This window comes from Mastigoproctus giganteus, chromosome 2, assembly GCF_048544385.1.
Source record: "Mastigoproctus giganteus isolate SK-2022 chromosome 2, ASM4854438v1, whole genome shotgun sequence".
NCBI lineage: Eukaryota > Metazoa > Arthropoda > Arachnida > Uropygi > Thelyphonidae > Mastigoproctus > Mastigoproctus giganteus.
The window spans coordinates 124,632,000-124,659,892 of NC_143576.1; the positions used below are offsets into that span (position 1 = coordinate 124,632,000).

The window sequence follows — 27,893 nt, forward strand, 5'->3', positions numbered from 1 at the left end:
GATTGGATACTATGATGTAGTCACAAAAGAACTGGATGCAGGGAATAACTTTGATATTATATATTTGGATCTTAGAAAGGCTTTTGATACTGTTGCGCATGGAAGACTGCTGCACAAATTGGAGCAGTGTGGCATTGGAGGCAAATTGCTGCTATGAATAAAGGGGTGGTTGAGGGGAAGAAGACAGAGAGTGGTAATCAATGGACACTGCTCATCGTAAACTAATGTTATTAGTGGAGTCCCTCAGGGTTCAGTGTTTGGTCCATTATTGTTTTCTGTATTTATAAATGATATTGATGATGGTATATCAAGCTTAATGTCCAAGTTTTCAGATGATACGAAGGTTGGCAGGGTTGCAAGGACACTACTGACACTATGCTGCTGCAACAGGATCTGGAAAGGTTGAGCAGATGGGCTGAGAGGTGGCAAATGAAAATTAACATTGACAAATGTAAAGTACTACATATGGGAAACAGCAACCCCAGAGCAATGTATCAACTCTGTTTTACTACACTGACAGTGGTAGAGAATGAAAGGGACCTGGGGGTGGTTGTACAGGCAGATATGAAGCTCTCTGAGAAGTGCAGACGGGCTGCAAGAGTAGTTCATGGTGTATTGTCAATGATATATAGGAACTTTTCTAGCAGGGATAAGGAGGTGATTATTCCCTTGTATAAGGCAATCGTCAGGCCACACCTAGAGTACTGTATACAGGTCTGGAGGCCTCATTTCAAGAAGGATGTAGAGCTGCTGGAATGAGTACAGAGAAGGGAAACAAGATTAGTGAATGAAACAAAGGGATGCTCTTACGAAGAAAGTCTTAAGTTTTGTAAATTACAGTGTCTGGAGACTAGGCACCAGCGAGGTGATCTGATAGAGGTGCAGGGAATAACTTTGATATTATATATTTGGATCTTAGAAAGGCTTTTGATACTGTTGCACATGGAAGACTGCTGCACAAATTGGAGCAGTGTGGCATTGGTGGCAAATTGTTGCTATGGATAAAGGGAGGTTGAGTGGCAGAAGACAGAGTGGTAATTAATGGACACTGCTCATCGTGGACTAATGTTATTAGTGGAGTCCCTCAGGGTTCAGTGTTGGGTCCATTGTTGTTTTCTGTATTTATAAATAATATTGATGATGGTATATCAAGCTTAATGTCCAAGTTTGCAGGGTTGTTAAGGACGCTACTGACGCTATGCTGCTGCAACAGGATCTGCAAACGTTGAGCGGAGAGGTGGCAAATGAAGTTTAACATTGACAAATGTAAAATACTACATATGGGAAACAGCAACCTCAGAGCAACGTACCAACTCTGTGGTACTACACTGACAGTGGTAGAGAATGAAAAGGACCTCGGGGTAATTGTGCAAGCAGATATGAAGTTCTCTGAGTAGTGCAGACGGGCTGCAAGAGTAGCTCATGGTGTCTTATCAATGATATACAGGAATGTTTCTAGCAGGGATAGGGAGGTGATTATTCCCTTGTATAAGGCAATGGTCAGGCCGCACCTTGAGTACTGTATACAGGTCTGTAGGCCTCATTTCAAGAAGGATGTAGAGCTGCTGGAACGAGTACAGAGAAGGGCAACAAGGTTAGTGAACAGAACGAAGGGTTGCTCTTACGAAGAAAGGCTTAAGTTTTGCAAATTACAGTGTCTGGAGACTAGGCACCGGCGAGGTGATCTGATAGAGGTGTACAAAGTCTTGAATGGTTTGAGCATTCTCAATACTGATGGGATACTGCCTCTTGCTCAGAATAATCACCTGAGAGGGCATAAATTTAAATTGAGGAAAGACAGATGTAGGATAGATGTGCGGAAATTTACCTTTAGCCAGTGGGTAGTTGGTTGGTGGAACAGACTTTCATCCCTTGTTGTGGAAGTTGGTAGCCTAAATAAATTTAAGGCTCAGTTGGACAGGTATTTCGAACGAACGGAGGGGTGAATTGGAAGGGTTTTTTTTTTTTTTTTTTGGCTGATACTGCATTAGCTTGTATTCTTGCATCATATGCCTCTACTAATGCTAATGCTAATAAAGCCGTGAATGGTTTGAGCATGCTCAATGCTGATGAAATTCTTCCTCTTGCCCAGAGGGCCTAAATTCAAATTGAGGAAAGACAGATGTAGGATAGACGTGCAGAAATTTGCCTTTAGCCAGCGGGTGGTTGGTTGGTGGAACAGACTTCCATCCCTTGTCATGGAAGTTGATAGCCTAAATAAGTTTAAGGCTCAGCTGGACAGGTATTTCGAACGAACAGAGGGGTGAAGTGGAAGTGGTTTTTTTTTTTTTTTTTTTTTTTTTTGGCTGATGCTGCATAAACTTGCTTTCTTGCCTCAAATGCCTCTACTAATGCTAATATATTAAGGCCTCTCATGCACTTTGTACAGAGTTGGTGGATATGTTCCAGAAAGGTCAACTTTTTATCAAAAACGAGTCCCAAGAATTTTTTCTGACACTATTGGAACAGCATTTTATCTAAACCTTAATTAAGATTCAGGATGAAGATTACACTTACAACAAAAGTGTGTGCAAAAAGCCTTCTTTGGAGAGAACCTGAATCCATTAGCAAGTGCCCAGGAATTAAGGCGATTAATGGCTTGTTGCAGTTGTCTTTTAATAACCTTCATGTTACATGACTGAGAAAATATGCTAAAGTCATCAACAGAGGCCACTGTTTTCAGTTGGAGGAAGTTGTTCTGTGATGGAATTTACTTTGATGGCAAAAAGCGTGACACTTAATACTGATCCTTGCAGTACTCCCTCCTCTTGGCAAAATGGACGAGAGGGTGAGGATCCTACACAAACTTGGAAGGACTGCTTGGCTAGAAAGTTTTTAATAAAAATGGTTAGATGCCCTCTAAGACCGAGGTCATGCAAATCTTTTAAGATTCCAGATCTTCAAGTTGTGTCATACGCTTTCTCTATGTCAAAGAACACAGACACAAGATGTTCACTTTTTAGGAAAGCATCCCGGATGGATATTTCCAGTCTAATAAGATTGTCCAGAGTGGACCTGTTTCTTCGGAAGCCACACTGAATGTTGGAGAGAAGGTGGTTTAATTCTAGATACCATATTAAACAAACATTAACTATTCTCTCCAGGATTTTGCATAGACAATTAGTCAGAGTGATAGGACAATAATTAATAGATATTTTAGGATCCTTTCCTGGCTTCGCAAAGGCAAGAAAAATTGCCATGTGCCAGGCATATAAACTAAAGTTTGTCAATAACTAAAACAAAATTTCCAAAGCTAATGGCAAACCACCTTACTTTATCTTGGAATGAATTTTTATCCAGACACGATCCACCAATATTTTGCTGCCAACCTTGAAACCTTTACTGTGCTTGATCAACATTGTTGTTGTGGAATTAATCTTTATTGTGTTAGGTATTAATATAAAAATATCAAATGGTGAATATCAGATTGTCCAGTTGGGCAACTTGATATTCACAATTTGATATTTGTCATGCTCCTGCTCAACACATTATCCATTGCATTCACCGCAACAAAAAAAATTAATGTGAAGTCACCAATGTTTTTTTTGTAGTTATGGCGGCTAACCACTTTCTCGCACTTCTACTTAAAATGCTTTCTACTACAATGAAAATGTAAAAATTGATATGTAGAGTGATAAAATTTTTTTTTTTTTTTTTTTTACGGTACTTAACTACTCATATGAAGAAAATAGAAATATCAATTTTCTTACAGGTATTTTCTTACGTGTTTCTTATGACACTTCGTGTGTCAAAGTCCAACTGTAAAAAAATATCACTTTTGCAATATTTTACAATTTAGGCATGAACAGCATGTCTTATACTGTCTGTTTACATTTTATTCCATTTATTTCTCCAGTTAATAAGGTTTTATGATGTAATATAAATGATAATTATGTTAACTTATGAGATAATAATCGAGCTCCTCAGGCCACCTACTAAATGATACAATGGGCAGCATAAGCCCTATCTCAGAATACAAACTGACAAACAGCAAGTGAAATGAATGTTGATAGAAATTACCTACACTCTTTACACCATACTAAAATCATTTATTATTCAGCAATACATTACAGCACCTTTACTGGAACCTTGATCACTTGCAAATGATCATGGCTCTAATAAAGGTACTGTACCGAATTTCTGAATAATAAATAATTTTATCATGCGTAAAAAGTGTATATAATTTGTATCAATTTTCATGGTAAACCCCAAAAAAGAAAACCACTCACTGAAAGTCTTGATTAAAGCAACTGAAATATTTGTTAGACAGGCTTCTATGATAAATACAAACCAGACAAGTAGTAATATGTGGTAACAGTTTTTAAAAGAATTTTGACTATCAGGGTAATACAGGTCGAATCGCATTACTACAAGTTCAAGGAACCTAAATTTTCATGTAATAATAAGAATACACTTTTTTTTTTTTTTTCCTACTTTCATTTATTTGTAAAATAAACGAAGAGAAAAGAAACAACATAATTGAAATAAAAATATAATATATTATATATAATTTACGCCAATGAGCCAAATGTTGGCCCTCCACCTGCAGCCAAAACAGCTCGTACCTGGCGAGGCATGGATACTACAAGATTTCTAAATGTGTCTTGTGGTATCTAGTACCAACACGTAACCAGCAGATCCCTTAACTCCTGTAAAGTCCATGGCTGCGTCGCCGCAGATTGCAGTTACTGTTCCAACACAAACCACATGATCGATGGGATTGATGTCTGGGGAATTGAGAGGCCAGGGCAATATCTGGAAGCCTTCCTCATGTTCTGCGAACCAGTCTCAAACAATCTGGGCGGTGTGGCGTGGCACATTATCCTGCTGAAAGACGGTCCAGAGGGGAAGACCGTTGCCATGAAAGGGTGTACCTGGTCAGCAATGATGTTTAGGTAGGTGGTAGACGTCAGAGTTCCCGGCACATGGATGACTGGACCCGGAACATCGCTCAAAGCATGACACTGCTGCCACTGGCTTGTTTTTGTTCCACGGTGCATCCAGGCGCCATCACTTCCCCAGGTAAACGATGCGCACATACCTGGCTGTCCACATGGTGCAACAGGAAACATGATTCATTGGACCAGATGACCTTCTTCTTCTTCCAATCACTCAAGGTCCAGTTTCGACGCTCGCATGCCCTTGGTGCTGTTGCCGGTGAACTGTGGTTAGCATGGGCACTTGGAGCAGTCTGCGGCTACGCAGCCCCATTTTCAGCAGGGTTCAATGTACTCTGTTGTGACACATTACTCCCGTCACCAGCATTCCAATTACTAGTGAGTTGTGCCACAGTTGCTCTTCTGTTGCCACGTACCATCTGGGAGACCCTTAGCTCACCTTGAGCATCGATGAGCCATGGTTGTCCAACACTTCACCGGCAGTTTGTGGGTTCCCCCCCTCCTCGGACCACTTTTGGTAGGTATTAACCACTGCTGACTGCCTCACCATCCGTGCCGTTTCGGACATGCTCTGGCCATTACAATTTGGCCTTTGTCAAACTCGCTTAAATCCGCTGCCTTTCCCATCTGAAGTACAAGAGTAACACTGATTAACAAAGCTAAGTATCAGGTATTTTTTATACCATGTCCCAACCTGCACACATGCCATAGTTCACCTGCAGTTGCTTTGATTTGCATAACGACTCGCTGGTCATAATGTTTTGGCTCATCGGTGTATAACACAGAGTAATAAAAGAATCACAGTATTAAAGGAAAAAATCAAACCAATTAACTCTTTAATCTACATTAATATAATTTAAAGACAGATTAATTTTATTTGCGTTTCTTGTCTTATATGTATTCTTAACTGCAGCACAAACATCAAATGCTTGTGCTGCAGTTGTTCCTCTATCAATTACTGCAGACCAACACATTCTATTATGTTCAATACCTTTTGGGCATCTTTTTTTAAGGGCAATGTGCTACTTCACTTTCACACTCATCAGTGGCAACAAAAACTTCATTTTTCTTGGGTTTTTTTTTGCTTCATTTTCCAGAGGCTCTTCTGGTGTTGGCACTGTTGTGGTAGTAACTTCATCCACCTTAAAAAACCTCTCAAATTCACCAGAAAAATCCATATGCTCCTGCAAAGTCCAAAATAAATGGTACAATTTTACTGTACCATTTATTTTCTGGACCATGTTTTTCAATGATATTCTCTCTAAATCCACTCTTTCTGAAACAGTTGATTATTATATTTCATGCAATACTGTCCCACTTGCAATAACAATATTTCATATAGCATCCTAGACATTTCACTTTGGCTGCAAACTGTTCCCTCCTTCTTTGCAGATCAAGATCCTTATCAGGTTGGCTCAGTATGCCCTCTTGAAGTTATAAATAATGCCTTGATCCAGTGGTTGTTTAAACTGGTGACATTGGGAGGTAAAAACAACAGCTGCATATTTGTTAACTGAAGTGCCTCAGCAGTATGTGTTGCAATAATCCAGCATAATCAAAATGTTCCTTTTTTTATGAAGACATTCTTCTCCACTCTCAATATCCAAGACTGAAAAATTCTGACTTTAAGCCAAGCACTTTTGTTGGCCTCATGATAACACAGAAATTGATTAACTCCTTTAAAACATCTTGGCTTGGAAAATTTACCACTATAAGTGGTGTGCAGTTTTGTACTGCCAACACCATTGCAGCATAACAGAATAGTGATTCTTTATTTACTTAATTTTCCACCATCACAAGATCCTACTTGAACAGCAAGTTTTTGTTTGGCAGAAAATTATAAAATATAACTGTATCATCAAGAGTAAAAACATCTTTTGCCTGATATTTTTCAAGAATGGACTGTACAGAACACAAGACTCACTGCAAAAATTTTGTGAAACTAAGTTCTTTCTCTTAAATCTTTGGCACCAGCCACTGTTGAATTTGAAGTCTCTAATTCCATTTTGTTAAGCTAGACAATTAGCCCTTTCTTACAAATTTGGACCTGATACTGGCAAGTTAGATACATGGATTTGTCAGTACCACTTGAAAAGTTTAGTTTCAAGTTCATGTTTTGTACCATGAATTTGTTTCCTGCTTTTTATCTATGAAAAAAACTTGATATTCATGACCAGTGGAGGTCATGAATATCAAGTTTTTTTTCAGATTTTCATATTGTATACACAGTAGGTGAAGGGATGTTGAATTTCTTTTAAATGTCCATTTTACTTTATTCTATCCTCATATAATTTTCAGTTTAATTTCAAAGCTTAATTTTCTCTGTTTTATGTTAGATGAGTTTAATATAAACATTGAATTAATTAAAAGACTCGAGCTCCAAAAAATATTAGCTCAGATTCTTTTAAAAATCTCACAAAAAAATAGATTATAACAAAAAACTCTTTGAACATATGTAACAATTGCAACTGACCTTAATGTTGTTTTTCAGTGTATTTATATTGTGGTTACCATAAATTTCTTTGTATAAATAAAAGTATTTTCTTACAAATCAGTGCTATCTTTTGGGTAACACAGAACCTGTTGGTCATGTGTATACTGATGGTGGGGCAGTAACAGGACAACTGTGCCACAGTTTGTATTAACCATATAAAAATAACATTAGTCATTTCTCACAGGACAAAAACAGACTTTTTAATATATGCTAACTGAACTTTGTAATAAACAAATATGTTTTACATGCAAAAAAGCCTTTCCTTTTACAGGGGAACAATATGTATTTTGTGCAAATGAATATTTTATACAGTAGACTTTCAAAATAACGGCACCTTCGGGGATTCAAGGTGCCATTATTTTGATTTTTCCATTATCTAGAAAGTTTTATTTTTAATATATTTAATGCAGAAATAATGAGGTTAAATTAGAAATAGAGAGATTAAAATTGAAATTTTATTAACTGCACATAAAAAACACGATGATGATCCAATGTTATATTCTGCCATTAATACACCCCTTTTATTTTCTTTATTATATCAAGTTTAGTCTGCGCTGCAGCATGGGTATCATCTTCCCCACAACTGGTGGAAAAGGCCTGGATTCGAATCCCATCAATGACGCGAGGAACTTTTATGGGCTTTTTTCACTCTGTGGCTGAATAGTCGGTCTCAGGCATAGATAGCAAGTTTTTTCCCCCCAGAAACTGGGGTTTTTCATCCAGCAAAACAGGCAACTCACCAGAGAACACATGCAATTTACAGACACAATACACATGGGTATATGAATTAACTTTCTGGGTGACCCTAATATAATAGTTTGGATTATATCAAGTTTGTCACTAAGCTTTAATGTTGTTCTTTTATTCTCTGTATGAAGTTTATTAACTTTAGGAGCCATAGTGAGGGGTTTCTAATTTAAAATAAATGTAAAACAGCAGTATAATCTGTGATATCTGCAGAATTCACTTTCAAAATGTGAATGTAAACAAACAAAGTAATCATGTGACTTGCTATTTTCTTTTTTCAGCACTGCAAGACATCTGTGCTGTATGTAAACATCTGATATTAATGTGCTGTTAGCTCGGATGTTCCGTTATTGGGATGCCATTATTTCAACAGTCTACTTTATAAACTGAGTTTGTATTTATCTTTAAAATTTTCCAATGTAAAAGTTCATATGAATAAATCATAATTTGACTATTTAGTTAGCAGTATAAATAATATTTTTATAAATATTTTTATGAAAAATTTTGAACTATTGCATAAAAATATTTTCAAAAATATTTTATACAGTTTAAAATTTTCTCTTTTGTTATGACTTATCAATTCTTTATCAATATCATATGCTTATCATATGATATGATAATTCCTTATCATATCATATCATATCATATGCTTATCATATGATATGATAATTCCTTATCATATCATATCATATCATATCATATCATATCATATCATATCATATCATATCATATCATATCATATCATATCAATTCAAAATATTATGCTCTATTATATTTGCAGCTCACGGAAATATGTTGGCTGAGCTCCTTTTTGAATTATTCATATAAAAGGTAAATAAAAAATTTTCAAGCTTTATAATTATCTACTGGGTATAAACTGAGAGTCCACTGGATTGAAATGTAAGTTTAATGTTCATGGTGAGTAAATATATTTAAGAATTTAAATCCTAATTTTAATGCTAGATTTGTGTCAGGGATTAAAGAAATTTTGGATTAGCAAGGATTGCAGAGGAACTGTGCTAGAGAATCAGTAATCGTACAAGCCGGGGCTGACAATGTTAGTTTTAGTGGGCATGGCTTGTGATTGTGGAGTGTGTGGCTGTGTTTTGCTGGCAGTGAAATTAGCAGGATGTTAGTGTGATACTGGGTGCTGTATATTTTGGTTGCATTGCACATGTTGGAACTTATTGTTTCTTTTCACTTGAATTTTTTTAGAAGTGTCTATGAAAATTTTGTGAATGAAGATGGCGTCATCAAATTGTAAGAAGCGAAAGTATGAAGTTGAAAACAGAAATTTTAAGCCAGAGTGGGTGGAAGATTTTGCATTCACCGTTAAAGGAGGTAAACCTTTGTGCCTTATCTGCAATGTGTTACTCAGTCATTACAAAGCCACTATGAAACAAATCACAAAAACTTTTTATCTGATTATCCACTTAAATCAGAATTATGGAAAAACAAGTTAACTGTGTTAAAATCATCACTAAATAGCCAGCAGGCACTGTTGACAACGTTCAGTAAAGAAGCTGATACAATGACTGAAGCTAGTTTTGTTATATCATGGAATATTGCTTGTGCTAAATGCCCATATTCTGATGGCAAATTTGTTAAGAAGAATATAGCTGAAGTTGTTGCAGTGTTAGATCCAAATAACACAAAACTTCAGCAACTAATAGCACAAACACCAGCTTCACGCCACACTACACAGAGGCATATCTCCCACATCAGTGCTGATGTTGCAGGCAAAATGAATTAAAAAATTCCTTTGTATTCAAGCTTAGCTCTTGACGAATCTACAAACAATACAAGATAACCCACAACTGGCGGTATTTGTTCATTATGTTTCCACTGATGTAACTGTGAAAGAAGATATGTTGGACTTAAAGAAACAAAAACAACTCGTGGTATTGGCATTAAAAATGCACTTGACAGAACCTTAACAAATGCTGATATTCCACTGAATAAACTCGTCGGTGTTGCAACAGATGGAGCACCTGCAATGGTGGGAGAAAATGCAAAATTAATTGCACTTATGAAAAATGATCCCAGCTTTCCAGAGTTTCCTCCCTGTTAGCATTAGCATTATTCATCAAGAACACCTGGCAGCCAGATACTTCAAGTATGAAGATGTTATGAAATCTGTTCTTGAAATTGTCAATTTAATATGCTTAAATGAGAAGACCTACTGACAGTTCAAAAATTTTATTGAAGAACTGGAGCTTGTAGATAAACCCAGTGATGTCTCTTTCTACTGCATTGTGAGGTGGCTGTCAACCAGCAATATCTTAAGTAGGTTCATAGATCTGTTGGAGCCCATTATTACTTTTTTTGAAGAAAAGAAAAGAAAAGATTCTATCCTCAACTGGAAAATGATGAATGGATGCAAGATCTAATGTCCTTACTGATATAATGAATCATCTATAAACTCTCAACTTGGCACTCCTGGGGAAGGATAAGATTGTTTCTGATCTTACTCAGACAATTTTCAGCTTTCAGAATAAAATAAGAGTTTTTCAAAGAGACATATTGTCAAGAAACTTCAGTTACTTTACAAATCTCAAAAGGAGAGTAAATACATTCCCTGATATTGAAATAAAAGACCACAAACTGGAGGAATAGAAAGATAAATTACATGGACTGCTTGATAATTTCCTAGACAGATTTAAGGCCTTGCAGAAGCTGAAGCCTTGCTTTACTATTCTTGTAAATCCATTCATGGTTGATGTGATCCATGATGGTTGTCCAATTCTCGAACCTCTGGTTACAGAATCATCTGCTGTGGAAATGGAACTAATAGAATTACAGGAGGACCTAGGTCTAAAGATAATCCATAAATCCCAGTCTACAATTGAGTTCTGGAAGCAAGTTCCAGAAATAGAATATCCTGAACTGAAGAAAATTAGTGTGCGACTCATCTCAATTTTCAGCACAACATACTGCTGTGAATCACTGTACTTGGTAAAGAAGTTTGTGAAGTCAAAGCATCGTACAATCCTTACAAATCAACACCTGACGGAGCTAATTCATACAGCCTTGACAACATATCAGCTGGAATGTTGGAGATTCACAAGACCTTTACTAAGATGGAGACTCACAAGACCTCTACTAGCAGTAAATAGCCTGATAATTGTAGCAATGTCTGTTTGTGCCATAACAATATTATGATAAGACTATAATTTTGTAAGGTGGTATCTGATTAAAATATCTTTAATTTTATTGGTTTACATATTTTTCTCCATGTTTTGACTGGTTATTTACTAAGACACATAAATATCATTAAAAATATCTGTTTTTACCCCTTTTATTTTTATTTTTGGCAATTTCATTTAATATTAATGAAATGCAAAATCGCATATTTTTCTAAGATGTTTCCGTAGTTCATTACCGTATTAAATACGCTCAATATAGTTAAAACAATAATTAATCAGGATTTTGAAAACTTTGGTATATATATGTGTACTTTGTGATTATTGAAACTAATACAAATTAACAGTTTAAAAACTACATACATGAAAAAATATTATTACACACATGTATTACTTAATATTTATATAAAATGTGCATGTAACAATAAAAATGTTTGTGTAATATTTGTACATGTCTTGTGGTTCTCAAATATCTGAAGTTATATATGTGGCTCTTACGCTAAGCAAATTTGGCCACCCCTCCTCTATAATATAATATAATAAAGGAAACATAAAAAGCCTAATTAACTATTACACAAAGCAACCTAATTTCATATTAGATAGTTTCACATAGCTGCAGGATAAAATAATATTTTGATTCCCAGGCCACTTGAAATGTTTGTATAATATAATGCACAGTGAGAAGCATCTGCAATCTCACAGTGCTCAAATTGAGTCCTGGAAACAAGTTCCAGAAATAAAATATCCTGAACTGAAGAAAATCAGCATTGTGACTCATCTCGTTTACAAGTAAACTGTATGTGATGTGGTATGTGTGTCTTGAGGTCTGATTAACTGAATAGGCCAAGACACAACTGTTATGTTTCACGGCAGCTAATGTGTTAATGTTCACGATTCAACAACATAGTTTGTGTTTATTGGACAAACCACTAGCTCTACAAAGAACTAACAATGACCATGGGAAAGGCTGTAAGGGTGGTAGAATCCTCTTGCGAAGGAAGACAAAATATCTTTCTGGTTCATGGTTTGAAGGCAAAAACTGTATGAATAAATCTTCTGTATTATGATTACTCGAGACGATTATATACACTGGTGTTCAAAGAAAGTGCAACACCTAGGGATTTCACATTTCTAACTATTTTTTGGGATGGTACATCACATTAATGACTATCATCGCAAACAGAAATATAAACAAAAGATATTTATTAATAGTTAAGGCAAAGCTAAGTAATATTTGATAGGTGCTCTCAAAATATTCCAAAATGAGCATTTGCAACCGTTATACAACAGTTTTGGTAAACACTACAATTATGGCTGAAATGTTATTAGAAGCCCTCAATTTGCTTCAGTTTATCATTTTAAATGGAAAACATAAGGAAAAGTTCACCAGGTGCAAACTAATATTTAGTTAAACCGCCTCTGGCCCTGATGAGAGCAGCACACCGTCGAGGCATTGACAAGATCAATTTCTGAAGATAATCACAACTGATAGTTCATGGTTCCAAACATGAATTATGGCTTCCTGACAACTGCAGATTCCACACGATGCTAACAGTTCTTCACAGGATTCAGGTCCAGGGGTTTCCTGGCCAGCTAAGAGTTGTAATGGACCATTCTTCCAACCATTTTTTCACCTGTAACAAATATAAATACATTATCGTCGAACCTCTAATGCAGAAATGAAGCTAAAGTAACTACAGAAGTGCCTACTTACACTTTTTGCCCGATGACAAGGAGCAGTCGTCCTGAAAGATGCAGTTACTTGGCAGGTTGAAATGGTCTCTAATGGTGTGCAGCAACTTGTCTTCCAATATAGCCAGGTATCCATTGGCATTTACTGAACCTTTTATAAACTGCAGGTGACCTACTCTGCAATATGAAATGCATCCCCATATCATTTGGATAGTAGGGAATTTCATTGTAGACACCATACAGTCTGGATGGTATTCTTCACCATGTCTATGGCGAATCGTTTGTCTCCCATCAGAGCCATGCGGGTTGAATTTCTTCTCATCCAAGAAAATAACTGACTTCCACTGCTCGGGGATCCATTTGACATACTCCTTACACCAAATTAATCAGGCCTTTTTCATTTTTTGTGTGAGGAGGGACTTCTCCCATGAGAATGTTCTTCCTATTCTCTTTTCAACTAAGACGAAGAAGCTTTACGATTTTTAAGGCATAAGCACTTCAAAACACTGTCCTGTTTTGGCATAGAGACTCGTTTGCATTCGATTTCTTTTTTCCTATCAGGAACTAATATTCTTGAGTTTAGAAAGAAATCTACTCACTGTCGACTGATTACAAGACACTCTATAAGCAATATGATGGGAAGAACATCTTTCCTGACATAAAGCAACAATAGCACTCTTTCTTCCTGGTGTCATCCTGACACAAGCAAGGAATGACTGCAACTCTTGTAGAGCGTGTTTATGTAGCTGAAAGTAACAGTCGATGCAATATTACATCATCACGTATGTGTGTCAATCTTATCTGATGCAATCTGAAGAAATATTGCCATATACTTACGTTATTCGGACGACAATTAAATGGAATACTTTTAAAATTTTAAGAGGTGATGCACTTTCTTTGAGCACCAGCGTAAGCTCGTGCATTTTAAAGTTCTTAAAATTTGAAAAAGTTCTTAAAATTTGCATCAGTGCCAAGAATATGTGATAAAGTTAACAGTTCCTGCAAGTTGGATAGACAGCTAAAGCTGGATTTCTGGATACTTGACTGTTGAAGACATTCAATGAAAATATGCTTGATTGGCAGCTGGGATTCGCAGAATGAACACTGAGGTGGGTTCTCTCCCCTATGAGCAAATTCAGATGAGTTGGGTGGAAATGACAGATGCAGTCTTGCCAAAATCACTTTTTCTCGCCTGATTTTCCTGAAACCAGATGTCCACGGTTGTGCTGTTTTTTTTTTTTTTTTGACCTAGAAGTTTATTATTGATTTAAGTATGTGCCACTGTTCAGATCAGTGATTCTTACATGCTGTTTTAATAATGGATTTGTAGTCACAGTGCAGGGTATTTTCAGAAGGAAGATCCAGTGTTATGATGTTTAGCAGCATGATCGTGACATAATCCAGATCAAATCTGTTTCCAGATGGGGTGAGAAGAATAACAAGTGGACTGTTGTTATTTGTTATTTTGGTTTTTAGGAGCATTAGCAACTAAGGCCATATTGCTCTGGGATATGCAGTGGTCATTCCCTGACCTTTCCGCATCCTCCTTATTTGGTGGTGACAGGCTCGAACCCCAGTCTAATCAAGAAGCATGTGCTACGCACTGCTGCTCCTTCCCTAACAAGTGGACTGTATGTGACTTAAATGATTGCATGTCACTTAAAGAGTCTGCATATATCAGTGCTTGCTTGAATTGAATTGTTTATGTTATCTAGGGCTAGTTTTATTGCATACAATTTTGCAGTACAGATACTGATTCATTGGAAAGAGATACTGTGAATGAAAAGTGGAAGAAGCTGCTGCAACAGTTTCTTCCATCAGATGAGTTGGGTGGTGTACTGCTAAAATTTGATGTTTGCTAGGGAACATTTTTCCCCATTGCAGAAAGAAATTGTTACACAAAGGAGAGAATGAAGTCCAGGGAAGTTCTGTGGTAGCAGCTTCTTGAAAGACAAGTTGGAAATTAATGTTGCAACTATGCATGAACTCTTCCATTCGAAGTCCTGCAGGGCAGTTTTCATTAGGTTCGTTGTGGTATAGCATGGCATACTGAGGGTTAAACAGGTACTTCCAACTGGAATGAGATGGAATACTGTTAATTTTTGCTGCATAGTTAAACAGTAAGGATTTTCTCCTTGGGTACAGGGGGTTCATTTGCCTCAATATACAGTCTGTGAACTGGAGATGTTCTAAAGGATCCCACAGCTATCCTAAGGGCACTATACTGGACGGTATTCAGATGTAGAGAACTTTTCCTTGTTGAGTCAGAGAATGGTGATCCATAGCTCAAGCAAAACCGAATTAGGGTTCTATAATTTGGTCCTGGAGAGACTGTGCAAGGCTCGTAGGATAAAATTTCGCTCAGCATGATCTGTGCTTGTTAACAGGAGAAACTGTTAACCATCATTTTCTCTGCACTTGCAGAAACACAAAACTTTTCAGGCAGTGGTAAATCAGTGTGCTGCCTTGGAACCCACTAAGCTGACACCTTGCTCATTCTGAGATCTTCTTCACTGAGTATGGAATGCATGGATACAAAAGAAATGGCTGTAGCTGTTTGCAATTTCTACTGTTGATCTTCTGTCACCCAAAACAATTTCCTCAACCCGGTAGATGTTTGCCTTGCAACAAATGGTTTGACATCTTGGTTCATGTGCTTCATTCTTGCAGGACTCCCGTCCTTCATGAAACTTATGTACCCAGCTACGAACATATTTCATATCCATTTTTTTAATTTTTTAATTTTTTTTTTTTTTTATGTAAACCCCGAACACGAGAGGTATTAGAACCTATAGTACTTAGTACCGTGCTTGGGTTGGAGGTTGAGAAGACGAAAGAAGATATTTGTTGACATTGGTGAACTTCTGTAGACTGTAATTTTCAGGAAATATGTATGAAGGAAAGTTGTTCCAGAAAACGGCAGTTGAATGAATAAACGAGGAGGATGAAAAGTTGGTTCTGTGAGTTTGAAGTTGGACAGTAAATGGATGTTGGCGGCACGTCTTCGGACTGTTTTGAAAGAGAGAGCAGGAATTATAGAAGCCAATTCAGAAGAGCAGTGCCCATGGAAGTATCTGTAGAAGAGGCATGCAGCAGAAACAGTACGTCTATGAGCCAGCGAGTGGAGAGACTCTGTTAGAGATGAATCATTAATTAACCTAACTGCCCTCTTCTGATTTTTTTTTTGGTAGTTATTGGCGCATCGGCTTCTGTGGCCATAGTGCACCTCCCAAGGTTTTTTGTAGTCCTTTGATCCAAGCCCGAGGCGGGATTCGAACCAGCGACCTTTGGGTTGCCAGGCAGGCGCTTTACCCACACGGCTAGCCCGGTTGGCTCCCTCTTCTGAATGGAATCAAGAAGCCTGAGAGAGGTTTTGGGGGCACCACCCCAGATGTGGGAACAATATTCCATGGCAGGGTGGATTTGCAATTTATACAGAGTGAGCAGCTGTTTGGAAGAAAAGTAACGGCGAGAGCGAAAGAGAAAACCAAGTTTTTTAGATGCAGAGGAAGCAATATTTATAACGTGCTTGTGCCAAGAGAGATTAGAAGTCAGGTTAATCCCCAAAAGAGATATATCATTTTGCCTAGAAATCGAAGTGTCACTAAAGATAAGCATAGGAGCAGAAGAATTCTTTTTATGAGATATAAGACAAGACTAGGTTTTAGAAGGATTGAAATCAACTAAGTTGTCTTTGCCCCACTGGAGAATTACCTGAAGATCGGCATTTAAGGAATTGGTAGCAGATTTTCGAGAAGTTGAAGCTGATTGAGCAGGGCAAGGTTTCTCAAAATGGAAAGTGGAATGCAATGTGCTATCATCGGCAAAACTATGGATAGGATTTCCAGTCAATGGAAGAAGGTCATTAATATACAAGAGGAAAAGAGTGGGAGAAAGAACTGAACCTTGGGGGACACCGCCATTAGTGGAGAAGTTAGAAGACAGAGAGGCCTACAGGACACACTTCCAACATTTTCCGATGAATTTCAATTGTATGTTTCTCAGTAAGATGCAAAAATCAGATACCGATATGTCCATGATTGGCGAAGGATGCCATTTAAGTATTATAAACATAGTATACTGCTTAGAGTGCTGCAATAAATGTGACATAATGCATTGTGCTGCTATCTTCTGAAAACATTCAGAACCAATTGTCAGTTAGACTAAAAGCGATCTCGCATGTATACTTTGATTATTTTGTGAGACGAATTTGGAGGCCACATAACTTGATGCACCTTGTAAAGTTGGAACATATTATATTTAACTGAAATATTGAAACTACACAAGTAAAAATATCTATATGGAATTTTCAATAAGCTAATCATATTTTTATACCTGAGCATCAAAATCAATCCCTTTCTTGAGAAGCGTTTGTACAATTATCAAATGTCCACGATCACAAGCCCAGTGTAATAGAGACATTCCCTAAAAAAAAAATAAAAATAATAAAATAAAACTGCTTTATGCATAATCATTTGTGTAAAGGTACTAGAAACTGACAGAATATATGCAAACAAATACTTGCTTGCATTGTAATTCTTTCATATATAAATTTCACATTTGTGTGCATGTGTAAGTGATTGTCTTAATTTGACAACAATCCAGAAACAGTTTATACTAGTGTTTTACAATTTGTCTTGAGTAACGGGACATTTTGTAATGAGAAAAAAACTAGAAGAGCACTATATATGGTGTTCTGTAAAACCAAATTTATATAAACTTTATTTTGTTAATTCGCTTTCAGTATGGAAAACCTTTGTCTTCATAACTAGAACAAAATAATTCAAATTAATTACACCACAAAAACATGTTTTTGTATGTGTGTGCGTGTGTTTTTTTTTGGGTGTGTTTAAATATTTTGGGAGGTTATAGTATCGATTATTCTGAGTAAACTTACCTGACTAAATTTATTTACTTGTTTTATGGTGACTCCCAAGAGTTCTTGAAATCCCCAGCAACTTGCTTTCCAGGCTGCTGCTCATTCCAATAGAAGCAATTCAAGAATCAGTTTCACCTCTGCATGTGGCTACTGTTAATCTATTAGTCTGTGAATCCCCCCCCCAAGATAGCAGTTTTCCGATTCACCTAACATTGCCTCGATAGCATGAGCAAATATTCTTGCACCCTTTCTATTTAAGTATCCCAAGCTGAGGGAAAATCTACCCCATGAGCCTTGCACAATACCCCCAGGGCAGAATTGATTGACAAGGCTCTCATCTTATACTCACCCCTATATTGCCTGGGCAGAATTGGAGACAATTTCAAATTTAACACTAACTCACAACGTTTTGATGTGAAAACATCTATATGAGCACTAGAGCAGAATCGATTAGTAAAGAAATTTTCTTGTAACAGAAATGATGCAATCGATTGGTAATGAAATTTTATTGTAATTGAAATGATGCAATTGATTGGTAATGATGATAGCCAACCATTTAGATATTAAATGACGCAAATGACACCACTTCCTAAATGGCGCTAACGATGCTAACTCAGTCACTAATGTTGGTTCGGTAGGGTAAGTAGTTGATTCAGTAGAGTAAGTTCATACTAAGATATGGGAATCACGTCACTTCCTAAAGGCCGCTAACTCAGTCACTAACGTTGATTTGGTAGAGTAAGCAGTGGGTAGTAATATTATGCAAGAATAAAAGCTTCGAAGCCACCGAAGAAGCATCTAGTGTAGAAAAGGAATGAGTTCAAAAACATGGAGAACGAAAAAAATGCAGACTTTAATAAAATCTGCAGATTTTATTAAAGAATATTCTTGGAAGAATATTTTTTCACACAAGACCATTTCATTGCTTAAAATTTAAATGGCTTTGATTCAAGAATGCAACAATAGAACAATCACTTCAACAAACAATAACTTCTTGTAGTAGGTTTTGGTTACGACATCATACTAGTCTACAAATGGATTTCTCTATTGAATTGTAAAAATACCTATAAAAGTATTTTTACCTATAAAAGTATGGCTAAAACTACAGCTGAGGGAAATTGAGAGAAGTATGCAAGAATAAAAGCTTCAAAGCCACTGAAGAAGCTTCCCATGTTGACAAAAGAACGAGTTCAAAAACACAGAGAACGAAAAAAAATGCAGAGTTTAATAAAATCTGCTTCTCAAGATTTTGATCAACATCAATCTTCTACATAGACTTCTCATCAGGAAGCTGGACCATCGACATCACGTAATTATATTCAAGAACTTCTTGAATATTTCGATCCAGAAGATTTGAGTTCAAATGAATTACCTGAGGATTTTCAATTGATTTCTGAACCGGTTAGACAGATTATACAGCAACAACCAGCTTCAACTGCATCATACAAAATCATATTTCATTTCCCTCAGCCTATGCAAAAATAAAAGCTTCAAAGCCGCCGAAGAAGCTTACCATGTCGACAAAAGAACGAGTTCAAAAACATAGAGAATGAAAAAAATGCAGAGTTCAATAAAATCTGCTTCTCAAGATTTTATTATTATTATTAGCCATACGATGCAAGGAAGCTTGAAGCTTATGCTGCACCAGCCAAAAGAAATTCCCGAGTTACCCTGTGTGTGAGAGAGAGAGAGAGAGGAATCACCAAGAAAAAGAAGGATGATGATATCCAGCTCAGGACCCTGGGTTTGCCAAGCCCATACTCACCATATGTGAGCCCCTGGGGTTTTGATCAACATCAACCTTCTACATCAATTTCTCATCAAGAAGCTGCTTCAAAGCCACGGAGGCAAGAACGAGTTCAAAAACATAGAGGGAGGTACTTTAGATTGCGTAGTTTATGAACGAAATGTTGTTGTTGTTCGTGACAAGAAATGTCACGAACAACAACTAGTTTATGTTGCATTATCTCGAGTTACTGATATCAATGATCTTTACATTATTGCTGCAAATGAAGAAAAGAAATTTTATCATGGACTGAGAAATGCTACATCCACTTGCGCTTCAAGCTTAAATGACCAGGTTGTCAAGTAATCCTCTATTTACCATGCAAGATACTTTATACGAATTCATCAGTAAACGACAAGATCTTTCCATTCTAACGTTAAATTGTCAAAGTTTACGTCCTCACAGTGATGATCTCACTGATGCAGTCACACAAAAATCCAATTTACTTCTATTTTCTGAAATGTGGCCAAATAACAAAGAAGAAGATTGTGTCGTTCAATTCAAACGAGAAGATCAACAAGCTGGTGGTTTAGCAGTTTATCATAAGAGAGAAAATCATACTCATGTTGTTACTTCTCATATGGAAGTGATTTATCAACAAACTGTTGGCAAATACGTGAGTATTACACCTGTTGGAGACATTTGTGCAGCTGAATGCCTTCTTCCGGATGGTCAAACGATATTGTCGGTAATCATTTACATTTTACCTAACCAAAAGATCGAACACATCATTGAATTCATCCATTTCGAGTTACTTCCTTACACAATTGAAGGAGCTGCATTGCTACAACAATTTTCTAACAAGAAATGTGATTGAATACCAATGATACTTAGTGGAGATTTCAACATTAATTTTGCAGATACTCAGTCCAAACCTTTGACTGATTTCTTAGAAAATAAATTTGGACTAATGTTAAATACTTCTAGATCTGTATCAACTACTAATCAAGAAACTATTTTGATGCTGTGTTTCAAAGACATTTACACTCTTTACAATCCCAAGCATATGTATCATATTTTAGCTATCACAAACCCATTGTAAGTAAATTACCCACTGAACATATATTGCAACCTCAAATTCACGAAACTGCCGAAAAAAAAGAAATGCTTTAAAATGTTAAACATTTTCAGATTCTTTTCATACCAAACCCATTAACCTCATCCAAGGCAAGGATGCTTTAACATAAAATAAAATATCTTTCATGCATACAGGATACACATGGTGTTGTTTTTTTTGTTTTTTTTTTCAATATTGACATGTATTTGTAAAGTAAGTCCCGAGATCTCCTACACTTAATGTCATTATGCCAACTTTTACTACAATATCAACTTTTGTGCCCTTAAAAGATATCTGCTCTACAATGTCATAAACTTTTGCCCCTGGTCACCAACAAAAACTAGCTCCTGTGGGACCAGTGCATTCTGCCCTGAAGATTGCCGCTGAGAGCTTGATGGGCCTCCCATTTCAATTCCTTCGAGGGCATCTACCCTACACCTCAAGCTCTCATAGACACCCATCAGAACAGTGCTTGTTGCTTGTTATTTGGTTTTTAGGAGCATTAGCAACTAAGGCCATATTGCTCCGGGATATGCGGTGGTCATTCTCTGACCTTTCCGCATCCTCCGTATTTGGTGGTGACGGGCTCGAACCCCGGTCTAATCAAGAAGCGTGTGCTACGCACTGCTGCTCCTTCCCACCTGGCTACGGAGGCGCCTTCAGAACAGTGAGTTTGCACCTAACTTCTCGACACTCTCTGCACATAGCACGCACACACAAAGACATCCACTTTGGCTAGATCATGCATGTTCCAGAACAGTCTGCAAACGTTTCACATTTTGCACATTTTTTTTAGACTGTGATGCATTGGAGAATCGCCCACTTCGGTTCTCCCCTAAGCCACAGCACTCCCGCTACTTTTTGCTATTTGCTTTGCTGCTCTATTCTGGGGCATGATTTCTGTCTAGAAAGAATTTAATTAACAATGAAAATTAAGCATTGTCATTAATTAATTAAATAATTAATTAATAGCATTGTCATTAATTAATTAAATAATTAATTAATGACAATGCTATACTAAGGTAAAAGATACATTGCTACATAATACAGTGCTACATATTACGCTATCTAGTTTTATGTTATACCTTACGCTATCAAGTTCGAGATATACATTACACTATTCCTAATCAATCTAATATCAAAGTGTCTTTAAAATAATCAAGCAATAACAACACATCCAGTTTCAAAATAAATTTTTTTAATTGTCCTTAAATGGTGGACAATTAAATGAAATAAATGTTACCAAATGTAAAACGGAAAAAGACAACTGATACATTTCATTTATATATATATAGCGCAATTTAATTAATAACAGTACCTGTTCATCTGTTTGATTCAGAGAAAAAAATTCTTTATTAAGTAAACTTTCTAGCCTGCATATGTTGCCTTCTTTGACCCAGTCAAATGCTGTTTTATTTTTATCACAGAGCTCTTCATCCTTGTTTGAAAGAGAAGAAAAATAAAATAACAGTAAATATCTTGAAACCAGACCTTAATATGTTGTAAAGTTTGCTTTCCTATTTTTGTATATGCTTCATATTCAGACAAGTATTTTTCTGATGATACAGATCTCGTAATGGGTAACTGTTTATGACTGGCAACTATTTCATGTAATTCAATGATAATGGTTACAGGATGGAATATGCAAATCGGCATAAAAGCCACCGTAGCCAATTGGTACGATGATGTCTGAGTATATGCACTTTGAGTGACCATGGTTCAAGCCTGCAGGATTGCTAAATAAGGGTGCCGTTTCTTGTATTCTCTCTCTATCTTGTGAACTCCTCTGACTGTGTAGTTGTCCTGGAGTATAAACAAAAAATGTATTTTATTTATCAAGATCCACCAAGTTAGTACCAGGATAATGGTACTCCACTGCACAGGCCTGTTGTAGTTAAGCAGTTGTTTAACGATTTCATCCAGCAGTGAATTGAATATGGAAGATTTATAGCACTGCTGCTAGGTCATATGATTTGATATCAACACTAAAAATCAAACAGATTTTTTTTTTTCTATGGGTTACCAAAAATCTAAGGGTTATGCCACAATACTGCAGATTGTGAGTGACCTAGAACAACAAACAGCAGTCTTAATTAGTTAACCCTTAATTAGCTAACCCAAAGTAACTTCTTCCCATAATCTAGTATTAGGAGAGTAAGGATGCTGATGGCAGTCTGAAGAAGTATAAGAATCGACTTCTCATCAAAGCGACATAAATTTAAATTGAAAAAAAAAAAAAAAAAAAAAAAAGTATGGTTGTAGGATAGTTGTGCAAAAATCTGCTTTCAACCAAAGAGCAAGTGATTGTTGGAACAAATTTTCTTCTGGTATATGGTAGTGGCAGTTTGAATAAATTTAAGGAAGAATTAGATAAATTATTAGAGGGGGTGGAAAGATGAAGTGGTGTAGTTTTTTTTTTTGGCCGATGCTGTATAAGAGTGATTCCTTGCATAATTTTCCACTATTAATACTAATTCCAATACACAGTGCACAATTGGAAAACAAGACTGATGCTAGAAAAAAAATAATGATCCCACATATAAGTAAACTAACCTGGTTTATTCAAAGTAACTTCTTCCCATGTGCACACACTGCATGCAACAATCGCAAAGAAACTGGAACGAATGCCGGAAGGGCTGTGACTGGTATACTGTTCGATGGTCTTGTCACGGCTCTTTGAATGGTGTTGACATAATTAAAATAACATCCTTTCAGTGGTGCCTTGAGCTTTGGGAAGAAAAAGAAATCAACTAAGTCTGGTGAATACAGTGGATGCAACAGTACACACACTTTTTTGCTAGCCTAAAACTCCTGAACAATGAGAGTCTTGTGGCTTGGTGTGTTGTCATGCAAGAGGAACCAACTGCCATCTCCTCCATACTGAGGCCACACACAATGGATTCTCTGCAACAAATGTTTCAGAATGTCCAGATAGCAGGCAGAATTAACATTTTGGCCATTGGGCATGAACTGTTTGTGCACAATTCCCTTCCTATCATAGAAAGCGTGAGCGTGGTTCTGATTTTTGACCTTCCTCGACAAACATTTTTGACTTTGGAAGGTGTGCCAACTTCTACTCTGCGCTCTGTTGTGGGGGTTGTACTGAAAAACAGCATGTCTCATCACTAGTAACAATTAAATTCAAGAAGTTAGGCTTGCTTTCGGTGGCCTCAATGAGCTCTCTGCAGTGTTCAACTTGTGCTCATCGTTGACTGTCTGTTAACAAATGTGGAACAAACCATGCACAGACCTTCATTTTCTTCAAATCCTGGGTTATTATTTGTCAAATGGTGTCCTTATTAATGCACAGATCTTCTGAACTCATTCAGAGTGTTGCACATTGGTCATTAGTAATGATTTCCTGTGCCTTTTCAATCAACTCTGGCATTCAAGCCATTTTTGCTGGGCCCAGATACTCCTTGTCGTCAAGTGATTCTTTTCCATATGCAAAGCATTTATGCCACTGAAACACATGTGCACAAGACAGACAATTCTCTCCACATGCTTCATCATTTGAAATATTTCTGTGCCACTTCTGCTCAGTTGAACCAAAAACTTGATTTTGCTCTCTGTTCCATTGTCCCTCCACAACACAAACACACAGGTGAGATGTGCAGTTCAGCTCACACAGTTCTGAAATGGTGGCAATTTCTACTGACCTTGACTGCAGTGCTCACGAAACAATCACTCTTTCATTTCATGTTTACTTCTTGTAGTTGGCAACACCAGCACTCATCTCATAACATTGGCCTCATTTACCAATTGTTGCCATGTATAGCCTGTCAATAGTATCACTAGTTAACTATTTGTTGCCACACTTCCAAAGCACGCACACATCCTGTGTTGATATTATTGCTCTACAGTATTGAGCACTGATATATTTAGAGAATTAGTGTGACTTTGTCACAATGAATCTTTGTCACAATGAATCTTTGTCCCAGTCTTTTCCTTTTTTTTATATTTTATTAGGACAATTTTACCTAATTGCAAGTAGAGTTCAAAACTTCACTGTGTTTGCAAGATCTACATAATGTCGGTCAGTTAAAAATTGGTTGTATATTGTTTCGCTGTTTAGGCATTTCTGACACCAACTATGGCCATAATGCACCAATTCATATGGTTTATTATGCATTAGGTCTGTACAAGTATTTATGTTTACAGGGTGATTTATATGTTTTGCAGTCGGAAAAACTCAAATAACTCTCATCTCATGGAAGGAGTACTATCTATTCCTTCCAACTGTAATAAGCTAACTACCACCCACACTTCTTCACACAAGCAGTAAACTAACTACAATGTCATAGAGGATTTGTGGAGATATATAGATTTGAAAACATGCACAAAGATTGATGAGTGCTCAATACTGTGTACAGTACAGGTAACCCTTGATTTATGAAGATTCGCTTTTAAGTTCTTTATTTGGAAAAGCAACCACAAAGCTTGGGTGGCGCAAACAATTTTTGAAGACTGGTTCAAAAATTATTTTTGTCCATTGGTTAAGGATTATTGCTCTAAAACTGGTTTTCAACCTCTAGCTTAACTGTTATAAGATAACGCTCCCGGTCATCCTTTTAACTTGGAATCGCTTAGTGATTTTCCAACTCAAATTGGAATTCCTACCTCCCAACACATCAATTTTTCAGCCTATGGATCAAAGAATAATAGCAACGTTCAAGGTGAACGTGGCTATTTAAGGCGAACATTTCAACAGTTAATTGCAGGCACTGATGGTCAAGACAAAAACAGTATGAGAGAGAGAGAGAGAGAGAGAGAGAGAGAGAGAGAGAGAGAGAGAGAGAGAGAGAGAGAGAGAGAGAGAGAGAGAGAGAGAGAGAGAGAGATTGATGGAAAAAATTTACCATCCTACAGGCAATTCGTAACATAGATGAGTCATGGAAAGAAGTTTCAACATCTTGCTTAAAAAGGAGTATGGAAAAAATTATTCCCAGAAAATGAAGAGAGCTCACCATCAGATAAAGTTCTGGAATTGTTGAAGAGATCAAAAACATGGCAACTGAAGCAGGAACCGACAGTGTAACAACGACTGATCTGAATGAATTACTAAATGCCAACAGTCAACCTTTGACATATGAAGAGCTACATGAATTTAATGCACCATTCATAGAAAAAGACTTGAATCAACAACAGAAAAATAATTGTCAATTCAAATTCTAGAATAAGCTCAATCACTGCATGATCAATGTATGAATTTTTTAGAGAAGCATGTCAGTGATTTTGCAAGGGTAGAGGCAGTTAGACGAAGTTGTAATCAATGTTGGACTGTTATAAGCAAATTTTATAAACAAAGCGTAGGCAAGCGAAGCAGACCATGTTGGATTCATATTTTGGAAAAAAATAAAATAAATCTGCTATGATGTGAATGAGTTCTATGATTTTTGTTCTAAGTCATTTTCAAAACTGGATTATGTATGTAATTAAAGTTTGTATTTATATGTATTTTAAATAAAAGTTCCGTATGATTTAATTGTATTTTGAATAAAAATTATTTGTTTCAAGATACTTTGTACACTGCATTAATATGAGAAAAGGAAAAAAATCAATCATTAAAAACAGTCAAAAGACGTGAAAAAAAACCCCATATCTCCATTTAATGCAGATTTTCACTTTACGCGGATTTCTTGGAATGCATCATCTGCATAAAACGGGAGTTGTCTGTATTTTTTTTATTCACAGAAATAACTCCAAAACACAATATGTGTCTGCTAAGTGTGCCAAAAAAAATTAATTAGTGATACTCTTGTCAGGTTATATTAATATTATTATTAGCAGTGGCAACTGATAGCAAAGAATCAAACTTATAGATATTAAAGATATATATATAAAAGGAGGCAGCAAAGGAAGTAAGCAAACCCTTAGCCATAATTATGAGAGCTTCCTTGGACTCAGGGGAGGTACCCATAGACTGGAAATGTGCAAATGTGACCCCAATTCATAAAGGAAGGTCAAAGGCTGACACAAGTAATTATAGACCTGTGAGCTTAACTTCTGTTCCAGGAAAATTAATGGAGGCACTGCAGGATCATTTAGACAAGACTTCAGTTATAGCTCGGACACAGCATGGTTTTGTTAAGGGGAAGTCTTGCCTGACCAATTTGATTGGATACTATGATGCAGTCACAAAAGAACTGGAAGCAGGGAATAGCTTTGATATTATATACTTGGATCTTAGAAAGGCTTTGTATACTATTGCACATGGAAGACTGCTACACAAATTGGAGCAGTGTGACATTGGAGGCAAATTGCTGCTATGGATAAAGGGGTGGTTGAGGGGAGAAGACAGAGAGTGGTAATCAATGGACACTGCTCATCGTGGACTAATGTTATTAGTGGAGTCCCTCAGGGCTCAGTGTTGGGTCCATTACTGTTTTCTGTATTTATAAATGATATTGATGATGGTATATCAAGCTTAATGTCCAAGTTTGCAGACGATACAAAGGTTGGCAGGGTTGTCAAGGACACTACTGACACTATGCTGCTGCAACAGGATCTGGAAAGGTTGAGCAGATGGGCTGAGAGGTGACAAATGAAGTTTAACATTGACAAATGTAAAGTACTACACATGGGAAACAGCAACCCCAGAGCAACGTATCAACTCTGTGGTACTACACTGACAGTGGTAGAGAATGAAAGGGACTTGGGGGTGGTTGTGCAGGCAGATATGAAGTTCTCTGAGCAGTGCAGACGGGCTGCAAGAGTAGCTCATGGAGTATTGTCAATGATATACAGGAATTTTTCCAGCAGGGATAAGGAGGTGATTATTCCCTTGTATAAGGCAATGGTCAGGCCACACCTAGAGTACTGTATACAGGTCTGGAGGCCTCATTTCAAGAAGGATGTAGAGCTGCTGGAACGAGTACAGAGAAGGGCACCAAGATTAGTGAATGGAACAAAGGGGTGCTCTTACGAAGAAAGGCTTAAGTTTTGCAAATTACAGTGTCTGGAGACTAGGCACCAGCGAGGTGATCTGATAGAGGTGTATAAAGCCTTGAATGGTTTGAGCATGCTCAATGCTGATGGGATTCTTCCTCTAGCTCAGAATAATCACCTGAGAGGGCATAAATTCAAATTGAGGAAAGACAGATGTAGGATAGACATGCGGAAATTTGCCTTTTGCCAGCAGGTGGTTGGTTGGTGGAACAGACTTCCATCCCTTGTCGTGGAGGTTGATAGCCTAAA

The 27,893-nt window shown here is 37.0% G+C and overlaps 1 protein-coding gene across 1 annotated transcript in view; it reads right to left on the reverse strand.

The window, feature by feature from the left end:
* Window positions 1-27,893, reverse strand: part of LOC150089546 (acyl-CoA-binding domain-containing protein 6-like) — a 231,478-nt gene that overhangs the window by 27,338 nt on the left and 176,247 nt on the right. The window contains exons 5-6 of the mRNA XM_090368663.1: window positions 22,015-22,134; window positions 17,310-17,399 (exon numbers count right to left, since the gene is read on the reverse strand). Coding sequence (XP_090224789.1) covers window positions 17,310-17,399; window positions 22,015-22,134 — 210 coding nt within the window. The remainder of the gene's footprint in view (window positions 1-17,309; window positions 17,400-22,014; window positions 22,135-27,893) is intronic.